Source organism: Amborella trichopoda, chromosome 7, assembly GCF_054954075.1.
Source record: "Amborella trichopoda isolate Santa Cruz 75 chromosome 7, AtrichopodaSantaCruz75HAP2 v2.0, whole genome shotgun sequence".
NCBI classification, from domain to species: Eukaryota; Viridiplantae; Streptophyta; class Magnoliopsida; order Amborellales; family Amborellaceae; genus Amborella; species Amborella trichopoda.
The window spans coordinates 44,034,412-44,059,734 of NC_142342.1; the positions used below are offsets into that span (position 1 = coordinate 44,034,412).

Sequence of the window (25,323 nt, forward strand, 5' to 3'; positions counted from 1 at the left end):
GAAACCATTTACTTTGTATAAAGAGGTCACAATTATTTTTAGCCATTGAATATTAAATCCAATAGATTGAAGTATGTCACAACATCCAAGAAATTATCTTTTGGATTATGTGCCCAATGACACATCCTTGACCACCCGATTTCATATTCAAAGGTCAATTATGATTGTCACTATCTTGTATCAAAAGTAAACAGTCTCGTTGTATAAACTTCCTTATTTTAAATGTTACATTCAGTACTAATTTTTACTGCAACTCAAGAGTAAATCAGATATTACAATGATAAGGTTTTGATGAGCCTCCAACCCTATTTATATGAGTTATCCCTCCAAAATCCATCTCAGAGATGGATTTAAATCCAAAAATTTAGTGATTGAGAATGTCCAATATGATGAACAAGAATTAAAAAAGAAATAAATTTAAAAAAAAGAAAATGACATTTTTTTATGCGTTTTTAATGGTTGATTTGACGATTATGTGGAATTATGTTCAACGATTTTCCAAAGTTTAAGTAATTCAAATTTCAAAGTGTAGTTTGATCATTTTTCCATTTAATTAAGGATCCTGACCATTGTGCTGTAACAATAATGAGCCGTGGTTGAATGAACTCTAAGGAGAAATAAACAAACAATAGCAATACGAAAATATGAGCAGGAAAATTTGGCGTACTGATTTTTCTTGTTTTGCACGTTGAATTTGAGAGAGAAGATCTTAGGGGGTGACAAGAGGACGGATCGGGTCTGGCTCAACCTGAAAAAATTTATGGGGCCCAGATCCAAACCCGACCGGAGCCGATTGGACCCAATCCAAAAATAAAAATATATATATTTAAATGTTATGTATTATTTAAAAGGTGAAGTTTGTATAAGGTATTGACGTTATATTATTAAAGTAAGATACACCTCAAAAGTATGCTGAAAATGCAATTTCAATGTATAAAGCCTTGCGATGATATGAAAATCTATTGTTGCCCTAATTATGAAATTTAAAATTTCAAAAATGGTGACGATCAACCAGATCTATAAACACTTAAAAATATTGAAAATAGAAAGTACAAATAATATGTTAAAAGATAAACTATTGTACTATTTTTAGGACTAAAAATTCCCTTTTTTTTCATGCCTATGAATCTCTAGGTCGAGATGGTCGATTTAAAGATTTCCAACATAAGAACAACCTTCTTTAGTGGGATTTTTAGGTACATCTTACTCCTATAATATAAGGTTGACACCTTACATAAACTTTATAAAAAAGTTAAATAACACAACCTTACCTCATTGGATGTTGAAAAACCCTCTAATTGATCATCTCAACATTAAAATGTATGAATATGAAACAAAAAAAAAAAAGATATGAATCCACAAAATAGTATATCTTGCAACACATTATCTGGTCCATCCATTTTTAAAATTTTCATGTATTTATAGATTTACTTGATTTGAACCACTTTCATAATTTAAAATTTTATAATTAGAAAAAAAAATGGATTCTTTAGTCATCTTAAGAATTGTTTATTGATAAAATTTAGAGGTACACTTTAATTGGATTTTGGATTGTTTAATGTTGCAATCTTATGCAAACCACACCCATAAACTTTTTCTTATTTAAATATTATAACTTAGGAAAAAGTTTCTATAAAGTTGCAATAACTAAAATATATAGTTATATTTACTGAAATATTAATAAAATATTAAATATCAATTATAATAACATTATTTGGATGAGGTCCGGATCAGGTCTACATGGGCCCAAATGCTGACCCACTTGGACCTAGACCAGGACCCGACCCGCCGGATCCAATTCTTGATTCTTGGACCCATACCGGGACCCATGTCAAGTCAAGACGTCAGGTCTCAATCCATTGCCGGCCTAGAAGACTTCTATTTTCGTTACTCAAATTCGCATAAAAACAGTGTTACCTCTTAAATTATCAGAAGCAGCCTAAAAATATTACAATTAATGGCAAAATTGCCCACTGAATTTACCAAAAAAAAACAAGAAAAAAAAAGAAAAAAAAGAAAAAAAAAAAAAAAGGGGAAACTACACCACCCGGACCCATGGGCCACCGCACATTGGGCATCCATATGCCCATCGGCTGATCCACCATGCTTCTCGGTCACTCTGGGGATTGGTAGGGCCAGGAAGGGCTAAGGCCGAAGTTTGACGCAGGCACCTTATGCACTGAAAAATGGAGAATGCTTGATATTATAATCCAGTGATATTAAAAAATAAACCACAAACGAAAAAATAGCCCCATGGAAACAAGAAAAATGGGTTTCTTAGAGAAAAACACACTTACTGTGGAAGTGTAAGGGGAGAGAGAGAGAGACAGAGAGACTAGGTGGTTGGTGCCCCGAGTTTTATTCCTATAACGGGTAGGGGACCTTTCCCCACTGAACTACCAGAGAGCATAGATCAATTCAAAGGTGTGTGAGAGAGAGACTATAGATCAATTGAAAAGGTGTGAGAGAGAGAGTATAGATCAATTGAAGGGTGCTTGGTGTTGCAAACTAGGGCTTATGGATTTAAAGAATGACACATGCAAGATCGAGAAGGCAAACCTTATGGATTTAAAGAATGAGACAGGCAAGAGAAAGAAAGGCAAACCTTATGCCACACGCCTTCAAGACCTGTTTTCCACACTGCCATGATTACGTCCCTTCGAGATCCCATCAAACCAAGATAACCTCCGAGACCCACTGAGGTTTTCAGGCCAAAAGCAGCATCTCTCTCAGATAACCTTCGTTTTCTTGGCCAAAGGCCCTGAACACCATTATAGCTATCGTAATCTTGTGAAGAATCAAACTCCCAAGGCTCGGCAACTGAAGAGGTGCTTCTCAGGCTTGGTGTTTGATCCTCTTCCAACTCGGACCATGGTCCACCAAACATATTACGTTTGTGCCATTCTTCGGCAGGTGGGTGGAGCTCCAGCTCACGGAGCAACAAGCCAGCAGCATCTGCACCCCTTGGCCGGGGTAAATTCTAAGGGAAGGAAAAAGATGAACATTTCACATATGGTTGTGTTTTTTGTGTCATCTCAGTTATTAAGAGTATACAACTCTAGGTTAGTATTAAGTTTTGCAAAAGGCTTACAGTAATTTGAGAATCTAATGAACCAAGAGGAAATCTTTGAGGAATTTCATGGCAATGTGGTTGCCATGGAGATTTTAAAGTTTCAACATTTATCAAGAAATCCTTGGGTGAAACTGTAAAAGAAAAAGGGAAATTTATCAAAAAGAAAAAGTTTATATAAAGTCACAACCTTAAAATATAGAATTAAGGTGCACCTCAAAATTCCATCATAAAAAATTTTTTTGATGTTAGAAAACCCTCTAATTGATCATCTTGACATCGAGATCTATGAATAAGAAAAGAAAAAAGATTTCGAGTCCCAAAAATAGTGCATCTTGTAACACATTATCTAGACCATTCATTTTTTAAAATTTTCATGTTTTTATAGATCTAATTAATTTAAATTATTTTTGAAGTTTAAAATTTTATAATTTAAGATGAAAATAGATTCATGTGCCATCCAAATAAATCTTAACACCAAAATTACATTTATGATAAACGTTGGACGTGCGCCTTAATTTGATTGTTTAAGGTTGCAACCTGACGTAAACCACACCCTTATCAAAAAATACCTAACCTATAACATTTTTATCTTTTTCAACTATTCCAACTCTTCATCATGTGTACTTCGATGGGGCTTTTGAAATGAAATTAAAAAAGGGTTAGAATGCTAAATAAATTATCTCTTAGGTGTGTTTTGATGAATTTCCAAAAGAAATATTACAAGAAGAGAAAGGAAAATAAAGGGAAAATTTAGTAATGAAATTAAGAAGAGCTGAAAATTATTTTTTTAATACAAGTCAAAATCCACAAAGGAGGGAGAAATGACATGAACTTAAGGAAATCATCCTTCTTCCGAAGTCCCATGATTTTTCTGGATTTTCAATAAGATGGAGATGTTTGAATCTAAAACAGCAGATGTAAGAGGTTTACAATGAGTATCCGAAAGCATTTCATACTAGGACCTGTATTAAATAAACATTACCTGCATATGAGGGCCGAGGGAGGCCTCTACAACCTCAGGCAGGACAGTATAGTTTCCATCAATATAATGCAAGCGAATAATGATGTTGCTGGCCCCCCCAACTTGAGATTGTGGCAATGGATGAGGAAGAGATGCCGTACGCTTACAAAGATCAGCCAATACAAGAAAAAGAACCTTGACCTGCATGGATTATTACACAAGCAAGATGGTTAAAAAATTACCATATGAGGCACTCTTTCACTGATTTCTCCCAATAAAGAAAGGCGCTTAACGAAAAAAAAAATCCTTTAAAAATGTAAAATCCCACAAAAATTACCAAACTTTTCGAAACAGGGGTGCCTTTCCTCAAACTCACTATTTGCTTGGAGATTATATAAGGGCACAAGTAGAATCTTCAAATGTATAGAGCCTCAGCAAGTGATGTCATGGAATCGATCAACCTGAATCTCATATCTTTTGAACTAAAATTATATTAAGGATTTAAAACTTTAAATAGGCAAGAGGAGCACAGAAGTGTTTCTTTACTTTGTTAGACAAGGAGACGACAAAATTGAGTAGTCATAGAACTTGTAAATCATGTACCATAGGGTAAGAGAGTTTGAGTATGTCCTCTGAATGTCAAGCTTAATTATGAAGGTAATTTGTTGAGGAACCCTGGCCAACCTGTTTTGACGGGCTTCGTAGAGATGAACAAGGTATAGTGCAGAAGGCCTTTGTATTAACAAATTATGAAGGGGCAGAAGCCAGAGCTCTTCTCAATGCGAATTAAGAACTTCACAACTGCTTTGGCCTCAAACCAGTGAAAAAGGACTCGGAATCTTCAATTCATTGGATCACATAGAAGGCCCAATCCCGTGGACACAAGCACAAGTGCTCAAGGACACAAGAGAACCAAAACATATTGTGCATATCTATTATATCTATTGAGCATACTCAAAGACAAATGAACACAAAGGCCAATTCCCTGCTAGAGAGAGAGTTACTAGTACAGGTCTGGGTGTTTTGGATGTCTTCCCCAGATTGAGATCTTTCTAGTGTAACAAACCTCTCAGCTTTCTATGCCCTAGTAAATAGAAGTAAATAACAGAAAAAAAGAAATTGCCCCCATATAACAAATTGCACAATGTGCAAGTTAGCTTCCTCATGCTCATAACTGCTGTTAAAGTGAGAAAACAATGATCAAAGTACATGTATTAAGTGTATAGCAGTGGTATGTGCAACCGCATACTGTAGGTAAAACATTTTAGCATGCAACTATGCAGTTACCATTGCCAACCTCCTACATTTTGGGTAAAAGGCCAACTAATAATCTAGACATTCAGCAAACGATTTGAGATAAGTAAAGTTGGAGGGAAAGGCCATGTAACAAGACAAATAGATGTATAAGATAGAATTTGGGAAGGCAAGCAAACCATCCCTTAACAATGGATCTCAACACCCTATGTTTTTATTTTTCTTTATATTTGACATGTGCCCAACACTACCCATGATTAACAACATGAAATTTGACGCTGACAATAAAGTGAAGCAGCCCCATAATCATAAAAATGATGCCGAAGTTGTAAAAAAGGGAATGTCACAAAGATACCAAATAAGCTATAACCAATACAAGTTCCAACTAGAAAGCAAAGACAATTTATTTTTACTAACATAAAAGCAAAGAATTTTTCACCTCCTCTGATGTGTACCCTTGACCAGCATTCCCCGATCCTAACCGTAGAGGCCGACCTCCAGAAACTTCTTCAAGCCCTTTTGCCCCAGGAATCAATTGCCCAACACGGCTGGCTTGACCCTCTTCTGGTTTGAGCGAAACTGGTGCCGAAGGCCTGGCCCCTACATTGTTCGTCTCCTCCAAGCCCTTCCCACCACCAGCAGCAACAGTTTGAGGCTTAAGCGGATTTGTTTCAGGGTTTCTCAGTGTGGGCCCAGTAGCTCGAGGCCACTGTCGTCGTCTAAAGAACAAACAGAAGAGTAAAAGTTGGCACAATTTGTGAAGAAAATGGCAATCCCCAATAAGCCTAACGGCAGGTGTTCCTGGAAATGTTCCTGTATTGATACTAATTGGCATGAAGGGAGTATGACCACCCATGGGGTTTGGCGTCAGAGAGGAAGATCCATCACTAGTGTTACTAATCTTGGCGATAGCACCTTGCACCCAAGCTTGCATTTGGGTGCTTCCAGTGGTATTTGATGAGCCACTTTGACTTCCTGAAAAACATAAAACAGATGACACGGTCAGAGAAAAGTAAAAATACCCAATACCCCTACCAAATATTGTATAGGGTACTCAAAGCACCCATCCGCCATCCGTACTATCAACAGACAGAGGAAATGAGCCTCTGCCACTATCTTTTAATATTGTCCCGTTCATCAATAAAGCAGCTGTTCATCTCTACTGTCCTTTAAACTACATATATGGCAGTATGAATACCTTATATAATACTTGATAGGAGTATAATATATGGTCCTCAGAGAAAATACTGAACCAATTCTTAAAGCCATGGTGGACCTTCAAAAACCCCCTTCCCAAACAAGTACCGAACCAAGTCCCTCCCAAAACTCCCTCCCCAGAGAAGTACTGAACCAAGTCCCTCCCAGAACTCCCTCCCTCCCGCTGTATGTGTATGTGAGTAAAGATAAAGAAGAGCTGACGAGGAGGCATCTAAATACCCCCTTAAGAGTGCCAAAACCTACCTTTATTTCTTAGGCAATAGAGAGGAACAGTTGAATGGATCTATGGAATGATGGCAGTCAAGATGTTTCATGACTTCAACAGCTGGAAGAAAAGGCCTTTGAATAATTTAGAAGTATTGATGCACCCTAAAGTTGAAACAGCATGGCAAGAAGCCAAACTACAGGAGAGTTTCTCCACTTTCATGTTAGTAAGGAAGTACTTCTGATTGGAGCACATTATCCCGACAGAAAACTTTTCAGTCAAGCACCCAAATACTGCCTCGCAAAAGTGACCCACTATTTCAGACCCAAACTTCCACGTCTTCCATGTGTGCTTTTCTTATAAAAAACCAGAAATCAGACTTTATTAAGGGTAATTCCATTTGTTTCTTGTTTGTAGGGGCCATTACATTCATTTTGAAATATTACTGCTAAAAGAAATATGCGAAATTGGATGTTCTGGTGTTTTGTTATTTGTGAAGATTTGAGAATGATGATCCTTAAAAAAAAAAAAAAACCTTGGGGCTCTGACATCAAGCCAAACATAGAAAACAAAGATATTTTATTTTTCTGGAATTTTCTGTGATAAACCTCCCACATCTTAATATCCACAAATGATTTGATTCGTCAAAAAAAAGAAATAGAATTAACTTGGTCAATGTTTGAGAAGATCATGGAATTCAAATGATACAAGGCTAAAGCCCAATACTTGGCATAATATTTTGTTTAATTAGCCAGTGAACAGACCTTGACTAGTTGTCTGAGCTGAACTGTGAGAGGGACTTGCTACCATACTTCGAGCACTGCCTGCATTTGCATGGCTCGCTAAAGTACGACAAAAGCTAGCATAGCGTCGCAATCGTGTTAGAAAGTGTGAAGCCAGATCAAGAACAGCATCAACATATCCCTGCAATGTATTATATGAAATCAAGACATGCATATTGCATACAGACATCTCTCTGACAAAAGAACCATAGCTGCACAAACTAATAAAAAACTTAGAAAGTGTCAAACCAGATAAAAAATAGCATCAGCATATCTGTGCAAGATATCATATAAAATCCAAATATCAATATTCCATGAAACAGTTTCATCAAAGTGAGGTTTGTATAAGGTTGCCTCCTTATACTGTAGAAGTAAGGAGCACCTATAAAATTTAGTTAGGGATATCATTTCGGCGTAGAAAACCTTATGATGGCTTCAAAATCCCTTTTTATCTTCAGTTATAAAATTTAAAATTTCAAGAATGGTACAGTTCAATAAACACTTGAAAACTTTGAAAATAGACGGTCAGATAACATGTTACAAGATGCACTATTTTTTGGACTTGGAATTCTTTTTTTTCTTCACGTTCATTCATCACAAGGTTGAGATGATTAGTTAGAGGGTTGCAACCTTGTAGAATTTTGGAGGTGCACCTTCAACAGTATAAGGTTGCATCCTTATATAAACTTTTTCCTTCCATCAAATACTATAAGAGCAAGGTTGTGGCTTATGATGCATGAATCAGTGTTCGCAAAATCAAACCGGAATGGTTAACCGGACATGGGCCCGGAAGCGATTTAACCGGCCTAACCGGCAAACCTGATTCAACCGCTCTAACCGAGCAAGTTCCGAATGATAAAAAAAGTGTTGAAAACAAAAAAAAAGATACAAAAAAAATCTACTGAAATATGAAAAGCATATAAAAAATGTGATTAAAACAAAACACACTCAAATGAAGTTAAAAATTAATAAAAAACATGGATTTTAACGAATCGATTTGTACTTAGGGGTATTTTTAAAATTTTTTGAAAAAGATGGGAAAATATAAAAGTGAGTATCAATGACCAAAAAAAAATTTAATCTTTATCATAATGTAAGAATATTAAAATAGTGTTAAAAAAATCAACTTGACCAACTCTTTTGTTAAAAGAAAATGCAAAAAACTTAAGTTATATAAAATATAGGCACTTTTTTTTTTATCATTAAGTAGTAAATGGCATATTGGTTAGCTGGTCTGATAATAAAGGACTTCTTTAAGAGAGGATTCTAGTTTGATTCTGGGATTCCAATGGGCAAGTAATTTTTTTGAACCAACGAAACAAATTCTTAAAAGAAAACACGCTGGCAGCAGGATTTGAACCATGATTCATATAAAACTTAATCATCAAAGCTCACCAATAAACCATTCTAATGTATTTGATATAAATTTGAAGTAGTATTTTATTTAAAGTTTAAAATATCGGTTGATCACCAAAACCGCCCAAAACCGGAACCTGCCGCTGGCCGGTTCCGATCTAACCGGCTGGTTAGCGGTTAGATCAGCCAGTTTTGAGAACACTGGCATGGATACGGCCATGAACATGGATAAACATTAAAAGCTAGTTTAACGGGACAAGCAAACAGGCATAAACTATTTCTTTAATATACTCGTCATGGAACATTTGGTGAAACATTTGTTCTGCTTCACTTTTTTATTTACTCAAAAAATGCCTCAAAACGGCCAAAAACACCACTACTCAAAAAAAAAGAAAGTGTTTTTCCGTAGTTCTTGATTTAGAACAGTAAATACATCTACTTGGTCCACCCAAACTTACCCTAATTTGTGAACTTACATACATTTTTCAACAATAAAAAAGGAACTACATGCATCCTTTTGGAGTATCCGACACAGAGACACAGACACACCAAACATTTTGAAGTATCTGGTTAGAAGTTGCAGGTTATCAATAGAATTAAACTGATAAGGATTTCTCAACAAAGAACAGCAGAAAGGTTAGAAATATCAAATCCAACCTGGATGCATGGAACCAGTTGTGGTTCCACAGCCATTGCATCAGCACCAAGACCGGATAATGTTTCACCAGAGGCCAGCCATGGCTCGGATAATAGTGCTGAAGGGTTAATTAGAGACGATTCAATCCCCTTCCCTAGCATGTCAAGCAACAATCTCGCTTGCATATCCAGAACAAGTGCTCTGACATCTTGAGCAACTGTACCTTCCAGGAGCCTGCATTTTATCCTATCTAGGCCCTGCATGAAACTACAAGATAGATGTGAATTCACAGCGAATATACAGAATTCACTGCAGAAAAAATTCAATAGCTGGATATACAAAAAAAAAAGTTATTTGCCTCCAAAAAACAAAAGTAAAAGTCATTGAAGGAGCCTGCATTTTATCCTATCAGACCGTGCGTGAAACAACAAGATAGGTGTGAATTCACGGCGAATAAACCGAATTTGCAGCAGAAAAAATTCAATAGCTGAACATACACACAAAAAATAGAAGTTATTTGCCTAAAAAAAACACAAAAATAAAAGTCCTTCCAATGTACTGCATCAAATTAGACTAATGTGTTCCCCAAGGATATACATACTCTTCTGCGATAAATCTCTTAAGAGGATAACTTATGAGAAACAAGAATGCAGAATCAGTTTATGGAGTCCAAATTTCTTTGTAAAGTGTTTAGAATAGGAAACCAGTGAAATAACTTTTTGATAATGATCAATCATTAAGCTGTTGCCTGAGTTTTTCTTTTTACATATAACAAAAACATTACTCGACCAAACTTGAATCTTGTACAGAAAAATGGAAGTAAAGAATATGGCAAGATTTCATCCAAACGGCATTTTCTACAAAGGAATCTCTCCAAGAGTTTCAACAAATATACCCCCCCAAGACACACCCTTATTGGCGGCTCTAATTCCCACATTATTGCCTAACCTTTGTTTCAATCCCCTTTATTCTTAGTACCCATTTCCAAACGTTTTTTAGTCAGTTTTCTTGATCAGATAAACGGGCAAATATCAAACAGAGTGATACATACAGTGCCATATTGCTGCCTATGCTGAATAGATGGTAGGGAATGAAAGTCGGAATCCAACACTGCAATCACGCTATTTAGGTACACTGCAAAAAAAGAATAAGTATATTAGTATAGTATTCTTCGTGAAGTATATTACCATTGTCTTACTCATACCTAATTCCAATTCAAAGGCAGCATTCGCTTACCAATCCCATCCTCTGCCGCACTCTGTGTACAGCCAACTGCATCCCACCAATCAACTCCAGCCATAAGGCTCCACCAAAGCCTGCCCATCTAAACCAAGTCAAAAGCAATATGGAAAACAAAAGAAATGGAAAGTGTAGGGGAAAAGTGAATCCTTGTATTCATTACAACATTCTGTTGAATACCTGTCTGCAATAGCACGTTCCCAAGTTGCAGAATTGGCTTTCGCTTGGATGCTAAGAACAGCAGGAGGAAGAACACGGATAATCTTCAAAACTGTGCAGTCTCTACTCGTGTCATGCCAAACAGATGCCAAGCAACAGCTCGATGAAGAGAAGGCGGGTGCCGCAATTGTGGAACCAACATTGACATTATAGTAATCAACAGGTGAAAAGTTTGCACCTGAAAATAAGCGCACTTCGCCAAGTAGAAAGGCAACAGCTACCTCTCCACCATGACCAGAAAATACAATTTGGGCTAGTATTCGAACATCACTAGGCAGATCATAAGGATCAAAACTGAGTATGTTTGCCTTCAAAGCACCAGTTTCAGTTGAATTTCGCTCATCAGGCAAATTTCCAGTCATTGGGGGTGTTTGGGGGCCTTTGATATCACTCCTTGGTGGAATACTTTTATTGACTTTTGTTTGCCAGACTGTTTGCATGGGAGGCTGACCGCCAAAATTAGAAGCAGAATTCTCGAAAAGTGGATGAAGAACAACAGGTTGCAGAGAAGATTCCCAAATCTGTACTCTCCATCCGGTGATTGACGGTCCCTCATCAGGGTCGTAAGGAGACATGTACTGCCCTGGGATGTATTGCATTCAATAAACAGAATCCCCCAATTCAGTGTAATCGAAAGCACAAGCCCAATCATTCCAACTTAACCATTCAAAATAGGCAGAGTGTGGTCATTCCTATGCATATGCATGCCCACCGATTCACAGGTTAAGCACGTAAGCTAAATATTCAGATAATAAAATGAATGTGTTTCATACAAATTGACCTCAAAATCTAAAGTTTCAACTATTAAGAGCAAATCAGTAACATACATCTCTCTTAAACAGTGTCATATGCAGGTTTTGCGCATGGCATTTCCAACTTTTTGAGAACAAAGCATTCAGTTCCAGAAATCCTTTGAAGAAAAGAAAAAAAAAAAAGCACATGAAACGACGGCAGATACTAACCTTCAATTATCACAACAGCTATGACCGATCCTCCTCGTGCTGGATCAAATGCCACTGCAGTAACGCCTGAACCCCATGTGGTTGTAGCCTGAGACGCAGCCTCAGGACTTACATACGCAGAAAAATTTGAAACAGGGGAACAATGAAGTGAAACAGTTTGATTCATATCTTGATCAGTCTGCTTCTGTGATTGCTTTCCCTCAGCTACGAGATACTCTTGCCAACTAAACAAATATGCAGCCAAAGGAGCAAAACCAGTCCATGATGGAGGGTTTACAAAAGGGGGAATTCCATTGCCTGAATTTGCTTTTGTAGTTGCCTGCAAACTGTTTCCTGGACCAGGAGTAACCTCCCAAACCACCACTGTTGATGGGTTTACGATGGGAACTCCTGCCACATGCATGGTACCAGCTTCTGTTATGATGGCATCAGCTGCCATTATACCGCTTGGCCCAGCTCCTAACACAGCTTTACTCGTTGAAAACCATTTAGGAGATGTGTCAACCTGTAAAGGAGGGCACTGCGACCAGTGAAGCTGCACTGAGCCTGATGAGAACACTGAGCAGACACAAAGGAAATTGGGCCACCTAGCTGAAATGGAACATATGAAATTGCATCAGATCCTGAGAAATCATTGAGTGAAATTTTTACCCAGTATAACAAACTCGTGCATTTCCCATGTGCTGATGCAGGAAAAATACTGGGATGAGTGGCTGCAATTGCTTTGCATTTAAAAATACAAAGCAAAAATAAGAAAGAGATTAAACAAGAGAAATGACAAACCGGATGCTTGTTGCTGATATGAAAGAAACCTTTCCTCGAAAGTCATTTTTGAGCTCGAATTACTGGAATTTGAAGGAGGCCAACGGTACTGGATTTCAGAGAAACCCGAGAAGTTTCTTAAAGCAAATAACAAGCTAAAGTATATGTGAAATAGGTAATTGGAAACACACAAGATAGCAACAAAACAAGAACCAAATCTTATAGTTCATGCACATGCTGCTGCAGATACATTTGCACTTTAAACTCATAGCCATCTTCAATGAACTAAAACTAAAACAATGTGATTAGGGCCAGAGAATAGTGTGAATAAGATAATAAAAAAATACAAGAGAAAGTTCTTGAATGTGACTGCCAAAGGAGTTGCACGTTTCGCTACCAAAATACACGTATCTCATGTCATTCTTATTTGGTAATGCAATATGGAAGCCATTATAGATTTATAATTTTCCAACAATCAAATACACAATCAATCTTAGTATACTTAATGGATGCAAAATCAACAGGTATGCAGCACACTTATTGGATTTTTACCAATCCCCAGGGCAAAGCCAGACAGATATATTAGCCACAAAAAAAATCAAGACACCAGAAAATGCAACAAGTCATACCAGGGACATCCCCGAAAGCCATTTTGTAACAACTGCAAGATCTTGCCTCCACTCATGCTCACAATGCCAACAGTTGACAGCCCGTACAAGATTGACAGCACCCTGTAATTAATGAAGTATGAAACAAAATCACCATTAAAATGGACGTTTGCACACAAGTGAAACACACCTCAACAAACAGTGCAACAAGTATGACTCACTTGAGAAGGTTGTGTCCAAATAGTTATTCTCCCTTGGAAGTTAGCGACCAGTAAAGCACGAGGGCAGGATATAGGAGACCATTCAAGAAACTGAACTGAATCCCGAGGAGAATCTGCTCAATGTAAACCATGTAAATTCTCAAGAAAGCAGATAACCAATTTATTCTTATTGTCATACAAAAAATTTATAAAGGAGTAAATGTAAACATACTAAATATTCAAAGGAGTAAATGTAAGCATATTAAAACTAAATAAGAACTGAAGAACAAAATTTTTCACCAGTGAAGCATACCAAAATATACAAGTGAAAATATGCAATTCCATTTGGCATAAGGATCCTATTTAGTTTGAGGTACTTGTTTACATAGCTATTTGAAATTCCAAACCATCTAACCTAGGGTCTGAAAGATTACAATGCATGCATATGTCACATCATTTGCCCTATTGACATTTACCAATTCACATTTAATTAAACAATTTCCGTTTCTTTTGCAATCAGCTGCTTGTCAAAAAATTAAAGAAGAGAGACAGATTTACCAGCAGGAACATCAAATACTGCATGCTCAGTTGGTCGCTCTGGGTTTACTATATGTATAGGTATCCAAAATGGTGGTTTTACATTAGAACTGCAAAAAACATAAAAGTCGGGTGAACCAGACATAATAGTGTGAGTTCTCCATCCAATGCCATATAGAGGAGATATAGCATGTGAGTCTGTCAAAAAGAAAAAATTGTGCAGGCAAGTTGCTAACCTTGGAATCCTTGCACAAGTCTCGGATGCACAGGCAATGACATTCAATTTCCCGCACCAAGCAACAGCACTGGCCAATAAACAGAAAGCATGATTTGACTAGGGTAATTAACAATCTAGACTAGACTTATATATATAAAATTACAGCATGTAAAAGAATAGAAAAAAAAATCATGATTCTATCTTCAGCTAGAGCAAATGGGCTTCCGCAACATTAATAATTAACATGTCCTTAATACATTGACTGTCAACTGAAAATCCTTGAAATGCTTAGGAAAGAAAGCAACGAAGTGCAAACCTAAAAATCAAATTCCCAAACTCATAGTTTGAGGAAAAATTAATTAAACTCCAAAACTCACATAAAGGTTTTATTTCATTTCTACTCCAAGTATTGTTTAAGCATTAAATCCAAGTTGTCAAGATTGTTTTGATAAGCCTTGCGAAAATTAAGAAAAGTGTTTCATATTTTCTAAGTATATAATGATGTTATGAATGTTTATGTTGTTGGCTCGTGATTTCCATTCTTAGATGTTTTAATCCCCCACAATATAGAAAGTAGTTAGCAAAATTTTCATCTCGCTCCCCAATTTTTACTATGTTCCCCATTAGTTCACTGCATCCCCTAAAAAACAAATCACAATCCGATCAAAATATAACAACAGAATGGCATTCAGAGAAAAAAAAAAGTATGATTCAACGTGCAATACAGCATCAATGGAAATCCAATTGTGATCAGCTGTGAAGAAAATTTCTGATCCCAGGCTCATCAAGTAATGAAATCATTAATTTTCACTTCCTCTAGTAAAAAGCAAATCACAATCCAGCCATAAAAGAACAGTATAGCATAATATATGTGCATGTGTGTCTGTGTGATTCAAAGTGCAGATAGAGCATAAATGGCAATCCAATTTTCATAAGCTATGGAGAAAATTTCTAATACATGGTTCATCAGGCAATGAAATCATTAACTTTCACTTCCTCCAGTAACACACAAATCATAATCTAACCAAAAAAACAATTGTGGCAGTCAAGAAAACTTTTTTTTCAAAAGAAAAAAGAAAATACGATTCATAGTGCAGGTACAGAATTAATGGCCATCCAATTGCGATCAACTATTGAAAAAAACTCTACTTAAGGTTCATCAAGTAACGAGGTTGTTAACTTTCACTTCTTTTGATAATAGCTAAATCAGAATCCACCAGTAAATAATGGAAAAAAAAGTATGCCACTCAAAGTGGAAAAGCCATGATTTAAAGTGAAGATACAGCATCAATGGCAATCCAATTTTCATCAGCTATACAAATTTCTAATCTCCCTTCATCAACAAGTGGAATCATTATTGTATTTTATTGTATTTTTTAAGAATGTTAACCTTGTATTAAAAAGGGGGATCAAATTGCAGACTGACTAAGAAATGGCATCCCACAAATTGAAGTGCAATCATTAATTTCCAGCTCCATCAATATAAACAAAACAAAAAATAAAACAGTATGGCGCTCAAAAAAAAGTCTGAATTCGAAGTGCAGATACAGCATCAACAGCAATCCAATTGCCATCAACTATGGAGCCAAATTCTAATCTAGGGCTCATCAAGGAATGAAACCACTAATGAAGAAAGAAAACTTAGCACCAAATTCTACTGACCTAAAGTTCCGACATAGTTCAGGGACGCTCATCTTGTGTCGAAGGTTCGAAGGCGTCTGATGAAGATGGATGCTGAACACCGTACCAGCCATGGATGCCTCCTCGGTCGAAGGCCCCTCGTGCTTCTTCTTCTCAACCTCTATTGCTCCCTCCCCTTCTGAATTAGGAGAAGGAGGAGGAAGAGCTTTTGGCTTCTCGGAAGAAGGTCTGGAAGAGCCAGCACCATTATCGGATGGCACCACTTCCTTCTCCTCCTCTCTGAGAGAGGGATTGTTCATTTGAATATAGAAAAGAAAAGGGAAAGAAGAAAAACTATAGACAGTGGGTTGATAGAAAAGTCGCCATTGATGGGGACTGCTACTCACTACTAAAAGGAGGAGAGATTCTAGGGTTTGAAATTTTGTCTCCTCCTTTTTATCTCTCTCTATCTCTGCCTTTTCTCAATTGCAATTTTCTCTCACTACTGTGCGTCTGAGTTTGATACAATGGAGTTACATTTGCTTTTACCAGTGTCTCAATTGGAGGAAATAGGAATAATAAACAACCGAAAATGTTTATTAGACGACGGAAATATTATTGCAATGGTTAAACCATCTCAAACTTACAATGTAGTTTTCAGACAATTACTGCTCTTTTTTAAAGTCCATTCATTTAGGTAACCTCTTCAATAATTTTGGTGATTTTATTTTGAAAAATAGTTTGATGGGGTCAAAATAAGTAAATCCTTAATTTTGGTGATTTTATTTTGAAAAATGGTTTGACAGGGTCAAAATAAGTAAATCCTTGTCTCATAACTCATTGAAAAATGCAATTCAAGTAACGGAAAAACTTTACATGGATCATCTCGGCTTGAACATCATGATTGTGGAAAAAAAAGGATTCCAACTAAAAAAAGTATATACAGTAACAAATCATATAGGAGGTGCACTTTACCTTAAAAATAAGTGTTCATAATTCCATAAAATTTGTATCATTTTTTTAGTTTTAAATTTTATTGTCGGTTTTGAAAATTGATTTTAAAATTATTATGGAGATTTCCGTTGCTCTATTTTATTTTCAAGCCTTATGGAGACTTCATCATTTTGTTTTGGACTTATGACCCCAAGTGAGGTCATTTGACAATTTGACCAACTAAGGTCACTTGAGCCTTAGGATATGGCTTATATAGGGCAAAGGTTCTAACTAATCAATGTAAAACGCATTTTTAAATAATGTTGAAATATGTCGTTTTAGGACTTTTCTGATGCCATGAAAATTTATTGTCATCTTTAGTTATAAAATTTAAAGTTTCCAAAATAATATAGATCAAACATATTTATGAACACTTAAAAATCTTGAAATTGACAGTCTAGATAATGTATTATAAAATGCCCTATTTCCAAGACTTGAGGTCTATTATTTTTTTACGTCCACTTATCTCGAGGTCGAGATGATCGGATTTGAGGGTTTTTTGACATCTAAACAATTTCTTATAAGAAATTTTTGGGGTACGTCTTAATTTGATTGTTTAAAGCCTCAAACTTATAAAAACTTATTCCTAATTAAATTAGGCTTCTTATTTTGAGTTCCAAACTCAAAATATGTTTTCATTAAATAACCTTATTTTAGAAACCACCATAGCTAAAAGACAAAAATAGTACCTCTTGTATTAAGTTCCAAATCTACAACAATAATTTAAAAACAAATGATCTTGTTCTGAGTTTTGGAAACTGGGTACTTAGATCATTTAGCTTAAGTAAAGTATCTTTACTGGCCAAAATACCATAATGTTCTCAATGGTTAGTTTTCAAACTTGGAGCAAAGGCAGTTCAAGCATTTTTAAACTAACTAAACAAATTTTTAAAAATAATAACTTTATAGGCAAGTCAATTGATTTAACCACCTTATAGAATTTTTGAGGTGGCTTGATCATTCTATTAAAAACAATTCTTTTTTTTTTCTTTTTTTCATGGCATTCAGGTAAGCTAGTCTATTAATTTAAAATTCTATTTTTCCTTTCTTCGCTAAATAATCAAGATTTTTTATTCAAGCAAGATTCTATCTTTCTTGCCTTTTGATAAGCATGTGGAGCTGATTCACACAACCTTTTATTTTAGCAATGATATTCGATTAAAATGGTCCAACCAGCTAAAAAAATCAATAAGTCAATACGAGACGGTTAAATTTAAGGAAAATTGTTTCATGCAGCAGGAACTGCATTTCTACATTTGCGATCCTCGATGTACAAAGCATCCGTCTTAAAGATGGATGCAAATAAGTGCTCCATATAAAAAAATTGAAATTAACAGTCCAAATGTTTTCTAAATAGAACTATTATTCTTAATTTTCAAAATTTATTTATTTTTTCATATTTATGATTTCTATGTTAGAGATTACATATCCTCAAAAATTAGGCCCATAAACTCAAAAATAGATTTTTAAGAGGTGAGTTATTTCTACATAGACTCATAAAAACCATGTCTTAATTTAAAACATAATAATTTAGGGCCTGGGCGTTACGAAAATAAAATAAAGCCTCCCCTTAGATCCTCGTTCGGAAAGCACTTTTGCCAACGGATATCTCCATGATGCCTCTAAAATCAATTTCAACACCGATAATAAATTTTGAAACTCAAAAAATTGACATATGAACACTTATTTTTAAAGCGAAATGAAAGGTTTAGCTATGTTGTTACAATATACATTATTTTTAGAGCTTTTAACTCAAAATTTTTTACAATCATAATGTTCAAGCCGAGATGATCAATGTAAAGGTTTTCCAATGCTTGAATTACGATTTTTTATGAGTGATGAGGTGAGGCATAACTTATTTTAATAGGGATGCAGTCCTATGAAACCATTTTCCTTTGTTAAAAGATACGTACGATGCCCTTGTTTTGAATTTGTAATTGGGGAGGATATTCGATGTTGAATTATAAGAATTGAATATGTTAAAAAATAATTAAAAAATTATGAGGCTTGGATAGAGTACTCATGCCTAACCTTCAATGCAAGAATGATAGGGGCAATGAGTTATACCTAGTCTTTTAGCGCCTTTTTTTAGAGTACCTAAATGCTAATCTTGCACAAAACATAGTATCTAAGGGTTATCCTACTTAAGTGACTTGAGCCAAATGACAAAATTATAAACGCTTGTATTGAGTTTCAAACTCAAATATATATTCTTTTAAATTAAAATCTCATGTTGGAGTTCATAGCATGTCGAGGCATTTTGATGATTTGATCCTGTTGATGATAACCAAATTATATCTGCTCGTTCAGAATTCCAAACCCTTAGGATAGGCATCTGGAGATTTTTAAATACAATAGTAGATGAGGTACCTTAATGTAATGATCCTATTAAGGTAGTAATTTGATCCATTTGACAACTATAGTTCAACCATTCTAACGATATCTTCTGTCTATAGAATTCATTGCACCGTGATCCTGATTTGTATAGATGAGTGAACTTCCTTAGCCCACGACAAGAAATAACTAGTGTGGCTTGATTAAAGGATGAAGTTTCTACAAAGTTTAGGCTTTATGACAACAAAATAAAGTCTCAATTCAAATCCTCATCCGGAAAGCACTTTCGACAACAAAAAACTCTAATTTGTCTCCAAAATTTCCAACACCGGCAATGAAATTTGAAATTAAAAAAAGTGTACCGATCATGCGAATCTATGAATACTTATCTTTAGAGCGAAATTGATGGTCTAGATAATTTGTGACAATATATACAATTTTTAGAACTTAAAATCTTTTTTTTTTCCATAACCACAGTGTTCAAGCTGATATAAAAGTCTTCCGATCCTTGAGTTGCAATTTCAAGGATTTGTGAGGTGAGACTTTACTTATATTGATAGGGCTACAGCCCAATCAAACCATTTTCCTTGATTAAATAAGAATGGGTAGATTATGCTCTCATGGGAGTATATTGTATGCTTACTCTCTTGAGCAAAAGAGTAACTTAGGAAGATTTTTCTGATCCAAAAATTTTTAAACTATCTCAAAGTCACTAGATGGTTATATATAAAAGAAAAAACTTGAATATCGAGTTTTTCTAACAATAGATGTGATCCTTCAAAACTTGAGTTGTTTATATTCAACCTTGAGGCATTATTATTTTCTAGCCTATAGAAAATGAAATATGATATTTTCTTCTTTAAGTACAACATATGGGATTGAAGAAGTTACATCCTCCAAATTCGGTGGCCTATAATTAATCCTAGATTGGTTTTGCCTGAGGAAGTTAATGGATAGCATGCTCCCTCGAGATCATGAAATATTATAACGTTAAAGGTCTGGTTTCTATAAGGTTGAGGCCCTAAACAATCAAAGTAAGATGCACCTTCAAATTGTGTCGAAATATGTTGTTTTCGTATTAAAAATCTTTGTGATCCCTAATTATAAGATTTAAAGCTCAAAATAATGCAGATCAATAAATGCTTGAAAAATCATGAAAAATTAATGGTCCAAAAAATACATTTCAAAATGTACTATTTCCATGATTTGTGGTCGAGATGTCTTTAATGAATGTTTTGGGTGTACCTTAATTTGATGGTTTAGAGTATCACTCTTATATAAACTTTTGCCTTAAATGAATAATCTTTCAAAACACTATGCAAATTTGGCTTTCAAACAAAGGTTAATGGATGGCTTGGTCTGCCCATTTTTATTTAACTTGGACCAACTTTAAATGTGGACCCCATCGAACAAACATTTGATTCATGAACCAACAAGTGAATGAGAAAGAAACAGATGTTAGCGTCATTTGTCAATCTCATGAGCCATATTGGGTAACGTGGAACGCGGAATTTGGCATTGTGTATAATTGTTCCAGGTGTAGCAATCAGTAAGCTTAGGATTTTTTTGTTGGGTTTATGTGGCATTTAAAAGCATTATGAATATTTGTAAAATGAAATGTTATAGTGGAACATGAACTCAATAGGAGTGTGGTCCCTCGTGGATTATACTAAGCAAACGATGTTTGCAGATACCGGACTGTGCTTGACGATCTAGGTCAGACGGTTGAGAAAAATCTAAGTTACATAGGCATAACGAACAAACCGAGAAGGGTTCTAATGGGTTAACCCTTGATGAGGTCGGCTAATATGCCCGGATGAGTGAGCCGATGGATTGTGTGACCCTTGTGTGTGACGGTGACCTACAGAAACGGGGGCCAAAGCCTCATCTATGTACCATCACACAGCAAGTATATCGATATATCGTTCGGGAAAGCCATAAATCAACCTTTTAGGGTGAAGCGTATGTATGTGCGAGATATACCATTATGCACTATAAAGCTGTGGTCGCATGAGGTATTGGAGACATTGACTTGTCTCTAGGGGAGGACCTGAAATCCACAGATTGGGATTGCGATCCCGTGGTTCATCGACCGGATTTTGGTGACTCGCTAACAAGCCCCTGCTTGGACTGTGGGTCAGAAGAAACACTGGGTCCGTATGATAAAGCAAGTGTGGTATGTAGTCCACAGTTGAAGGTGGAGTGCCCCATGATTGTTGATTCCTAAACCATATGGAAACTTTTCCTATCAAATTAATTTAATTTTATTTGTTTTATGATGGAAATTATTTTAATATTATTATTTGAATTTTTATGAACCCCTGGATATTTTATTTATAATTTTTAGAATTATAAAATTAAAGATATTGATTTTACAATTGTTTAAATATTTAAATAATATTCTAAAATCTTTTTATTAATTTTAAATATACGCAAATATCATGGGGGCCCATTGTGCACATGGGGCCGCCATATTTTTAGAAGGTGGGGCCTGACTGCCTCCCTTGGGTGGCACGACCCGCCCTTATTCTCTTTCCTATTTTTTGATTTGTGGCATGTGGTCAAATCTTAGAAGGGATATATTGACCATGGCTTTATCTATTTTGTAGCAAATTTGTTTTAAAGAGATATGGTCAATTTGAATTGATGTAGATCTTACCTTATTTATATTTGGTAGTATTTATCTACTTAATATTATTTGACATATCCTTATGAAATATGTGACATGGATCGTGCAATTTTATAGTGCATGATATTTATTTTATTTAATATATTGATGGGAAAATGGTTTAAGGAAGGGGGATAATAGTTCAAACACATTCCATAATATTGATGGCCCATTTATGGAATTGATGGCTCGAATCTCTCACCCCACAAGTTACCCTTGATCAACAGTCTATCTTCAATCTTACAAGAAGAGGCAAGCCAAATAAAACCCTAAGAAACCCTAATCTTATTGAAAGCTTATAAAAATGAATTGTCTCTACCAAAAAATCTCTACACCTTATCTTTCTATCTCTCTCTTAAAAAAGTTTATCTCTCATGTTTGATCTCTCTCTCCTACATTGTGAAAGAACCCAAGGGTTTAGGTTATGAAGTTCTTCTATCCTATCTCTCAAATATGGATTTATGACTAAGGGTTTTAGGGTTTAGCAAAAAGATAATCAATCTCTCTCAAACTAGGTTGCTAAGAGAATGCACTTAGTGTTTGAGTTTGTGATCAAAGGGATTCATGTTCCATTGGTGTGGCTTGGCCGAAATTTGTTTTTTTGGTTCATGATTGAAGCTAGACTGTTGATCCCGCGCCATCGGATGATGGTGCCCGATTAAGGTAATCTCCGACACTCTTCCTTTTGTTTATTGCAATCTTATCGTTTATTCTCACGCATAGTGCATAGTTGTTTCAATGACATCAAGTTGTTAATATCTTTGATTTTATTTTGAAATTTATCTTATTATAATAAAGACCACTTGTAAGTGATCTTTTGCCAAAAGAAAGGGGTGAAAAAATAAATAAATGTATTCCCCAGTAAAAGATCACATAGGTATTTTTTTCATTAGTATCAAAGCTATTGATACTTGATGCCATTAGTTATCTTTTATCTTTATTGAACTTGAGATCAAGCTTGTGAATGAGATATAAGAAAGCTAATGACCTTTGTAGTCAATAAATACACCTACGGTTAAGAATTATTGAAATATTCCAACAGCGAAAAGGCATTTGTATAATGAGTATTCTGGGCTATTTTGGAGTAGAGATATGAAAAATATAATGAGGTATTTTTCTATTACATACTTCAGTGATATTTGTGTATTTGAGAGTATGATCTACCTGAAAAATTTAAGTAGGAGATCCTAAGGGAATTGAGAGTTATGGAATCATTAATAAAGTGTGTCCATTCTGACCCTGCAAAATCCAGGAACTGTCCATTGAGTTCCGTGATTTTTCCCACCAATCATATGATTTTATTTATTGCTAAAATAACGCATAAAATTGAGTCCACTTTCAAGAAAAAAAGGTTTCATCAAGAAATTCCTTATGGTTTGAAAACTATTGCCATGACTTGGAAGTCATGATTTTATTTTTATACTAAACAGAATATTTTATGGTCCACACTAAAGTTTTAACTTCTATTATGAGTCTATTTTCTAATAAAATTTATTTGAAAGAGAAATATCTATGGGAAGAGAGGGATAAAAATTTTAGATTGAAAAGAGGTCATCCTGAATTTTTTGCAATTTGGTATGTTCTACATTGAGATATGAATAACTATATTTATCAAGCCTACTTAACAAAGTCATATGAGGCTTGTGAAAATATATGTGCTATCATTATGTGTCTAATTTCAAACAAAATTGGTTTGAAAGTGAAACTCCATGATAGTAGAGAGAAATAACAATTTTACTAAATAGTGTTCATCTTGGAATTCTGCAGTATGATTTATTTTGTGACCTAAATGACACTTATTTATTTATTTGAAGAAAAATATTATTTAGGACTCAAACTATGATGTTATGATTTGGTTTTGAGTCTAGTTTTCAACACAATATTTTAAAAATAAATTCTTTGAGGATTGAGAGAAACAAATTTTTTATCAAGAGGAGCTCGACCTGACTTTCAACTGAGAAAATTGCATTGTGACCTAAATGTCACTGAAACAAAGACTCATTATATGGTATGATTTAGGAATGGAACTAAGCATTATTTTATATTGTTGAGTCTATTTCAATACTCAAAAGGATTCGGAGATAAACTTTTTATGAGTTGAGAGATATCATATTTTTATCATGGGATGCTCAAGTTCTATTATGCAGTAAATTAAAAGATGCGGTTTGTTAAGGAACATCCTTGAATTCCCAATTATGGAGACCTTTAAGACTCATTTTAAAATGCTTTATAGTGTTTCATGAGTATGGTTTATTATAGTACAACTTCAGAGATATGTAATGCAGAGTTAGCAATATAAGAGACTTTATGTGAAAAGTATTCGATCTGGGAATAGCAGAAAAAAGAAGAAATACAATACCTATAAATACATATTGGTTTCTTCGAAATGAAGGGATATATAAAGAGAGACTTGGTGGAAGCGTAGAGACGCTAAAGATCAGTGAGATAATCGAAATTGTGATATTTGAAATAATGGGATGAATAAGATATTTTCTTCACGGTGTAAGACAAGAGAATCTATGTGCCGAAGAGATGGACTGTCACACCCCAAGAATTTACAATACTGTTATTCCTGAGATATGACAGACAAAACATATATACATCTATTGATAGGACAAATTTACAGTGGCGAATTCTTACAAGCTAACAAAAGAAAGTTAAGCTAGCACAACAACAATATCTTCCAGAGTTGATCCCCACAAGCACTCAAAATGAACCGCAGTTATCCTGAAAAATGTTTACCGTAGTTTGATGAGTTTGGCTACTCAGTGAGTGATCATCATAATCCTAAAAATAATCATGGTTGAAAGGTATCAATATTTTCAAAAAGGAGATCTATTAACAGAAATGCATCAACAGTTTCACTTTCAATAAATGCATAATTAAATATAATCCGAATAATTGAAATACATATAACACTTTAACGGCAGTGCATAATTCAAAGGATTTCACAAAATACCCTACTGGCGTCCCAAGTAGGTCATCTATATACCCCATCAGCGTCCTGATGGGTCCACTTAATTCCTATCGGCATCCCAGATAGGTCCACTTAATCCCTGCATGTCCACTTATACCTCACCGACGTACCGGATGAGTCCACTTAATCCCTACCGGCATCCCGGATAGGTCCACTTATACCTCACATGCGAACCGGATGAGTCCACTTGCATACTTAAAATATTTATAAATCTCTTTAAACATCTGAAAGCAGCAATATCATGTACCCAACATATCGCTGAAATCACTAATATGAATTTTACTGAAACCATTAATAACAATTTCTTTTAATAACATTTAAAAAATAACCAATCAAATATTTTGGGCTTAAATTTAGACAGGTAACAGTTGGTAAAGACATTATAGCATAATTGCCAATGTATAGAAAACTCTTATAGAAATTCAAGAATACGGAATTATCACAATTTATAGGATGTCAATTCGCAAATAAACATTTCACAGACAATGCTATAATCAATTG

At 35.2% G+C, this 25,323-nt stretch overlaps 1 protein-coding gene across 3 annotated transcripts; it reads right to left on the reverse strand.

Moving 5' to 3' along the window:
* Positions 1–1,896: 1,896 nt before the first annotated feature.
* On the reverse strand, positions 1,897–16,448 carry SFR6 (sensitive to freezing 6). Of its 3 annotated transcripts, none has more exons than XM_006827739.4 (16): positions 15,893–16,448; positions 14,250–14,318; positions 14,035–14,123; positions 13,498–13,610; positions 13,298–13,399; positions 12,690–12,777; positions 11,907–12,497; positions 10,906–11,527; positions 10,723–10,802; positions 10,538–10,620; positions 9,507–9,743; positions 7,476–7,635; positions 5,728–6,263; positions 4,056–4,235; positions 2,606–2,980; positions 1,897–2,179 (listed from the first exon to the last, which is right to left on the reverse strand). In XM_006827739.4, exons 1-16 carry the CDS (start codon positions 16,168–16,170, stop codon positions 2,039–2,041), a joined length of 3,744 nt encoding a protein of 1,247 aa, XP_006827802.1. In that variant the 5' UTR covers positions 16,171–16,448; the 3' UTR covers positions 1,897–2,038. The 3 variants fall into 3 exon arrangements, with proteins under 3 accessions (XP_006827802.1, XP_088727734.1, XP_020526132.1); XM_088871608.1 differs by having other exon boundaries at positions 7,482–7,635; positions 15,893–16,403; XM_020670473.2 differs by having other exon boundaries at positions 12,690–12,751; positions 15,893–16,366.
* Between the last annotated feature and the right edge of the window lie 8,875 nt (positions 16,449–25,323).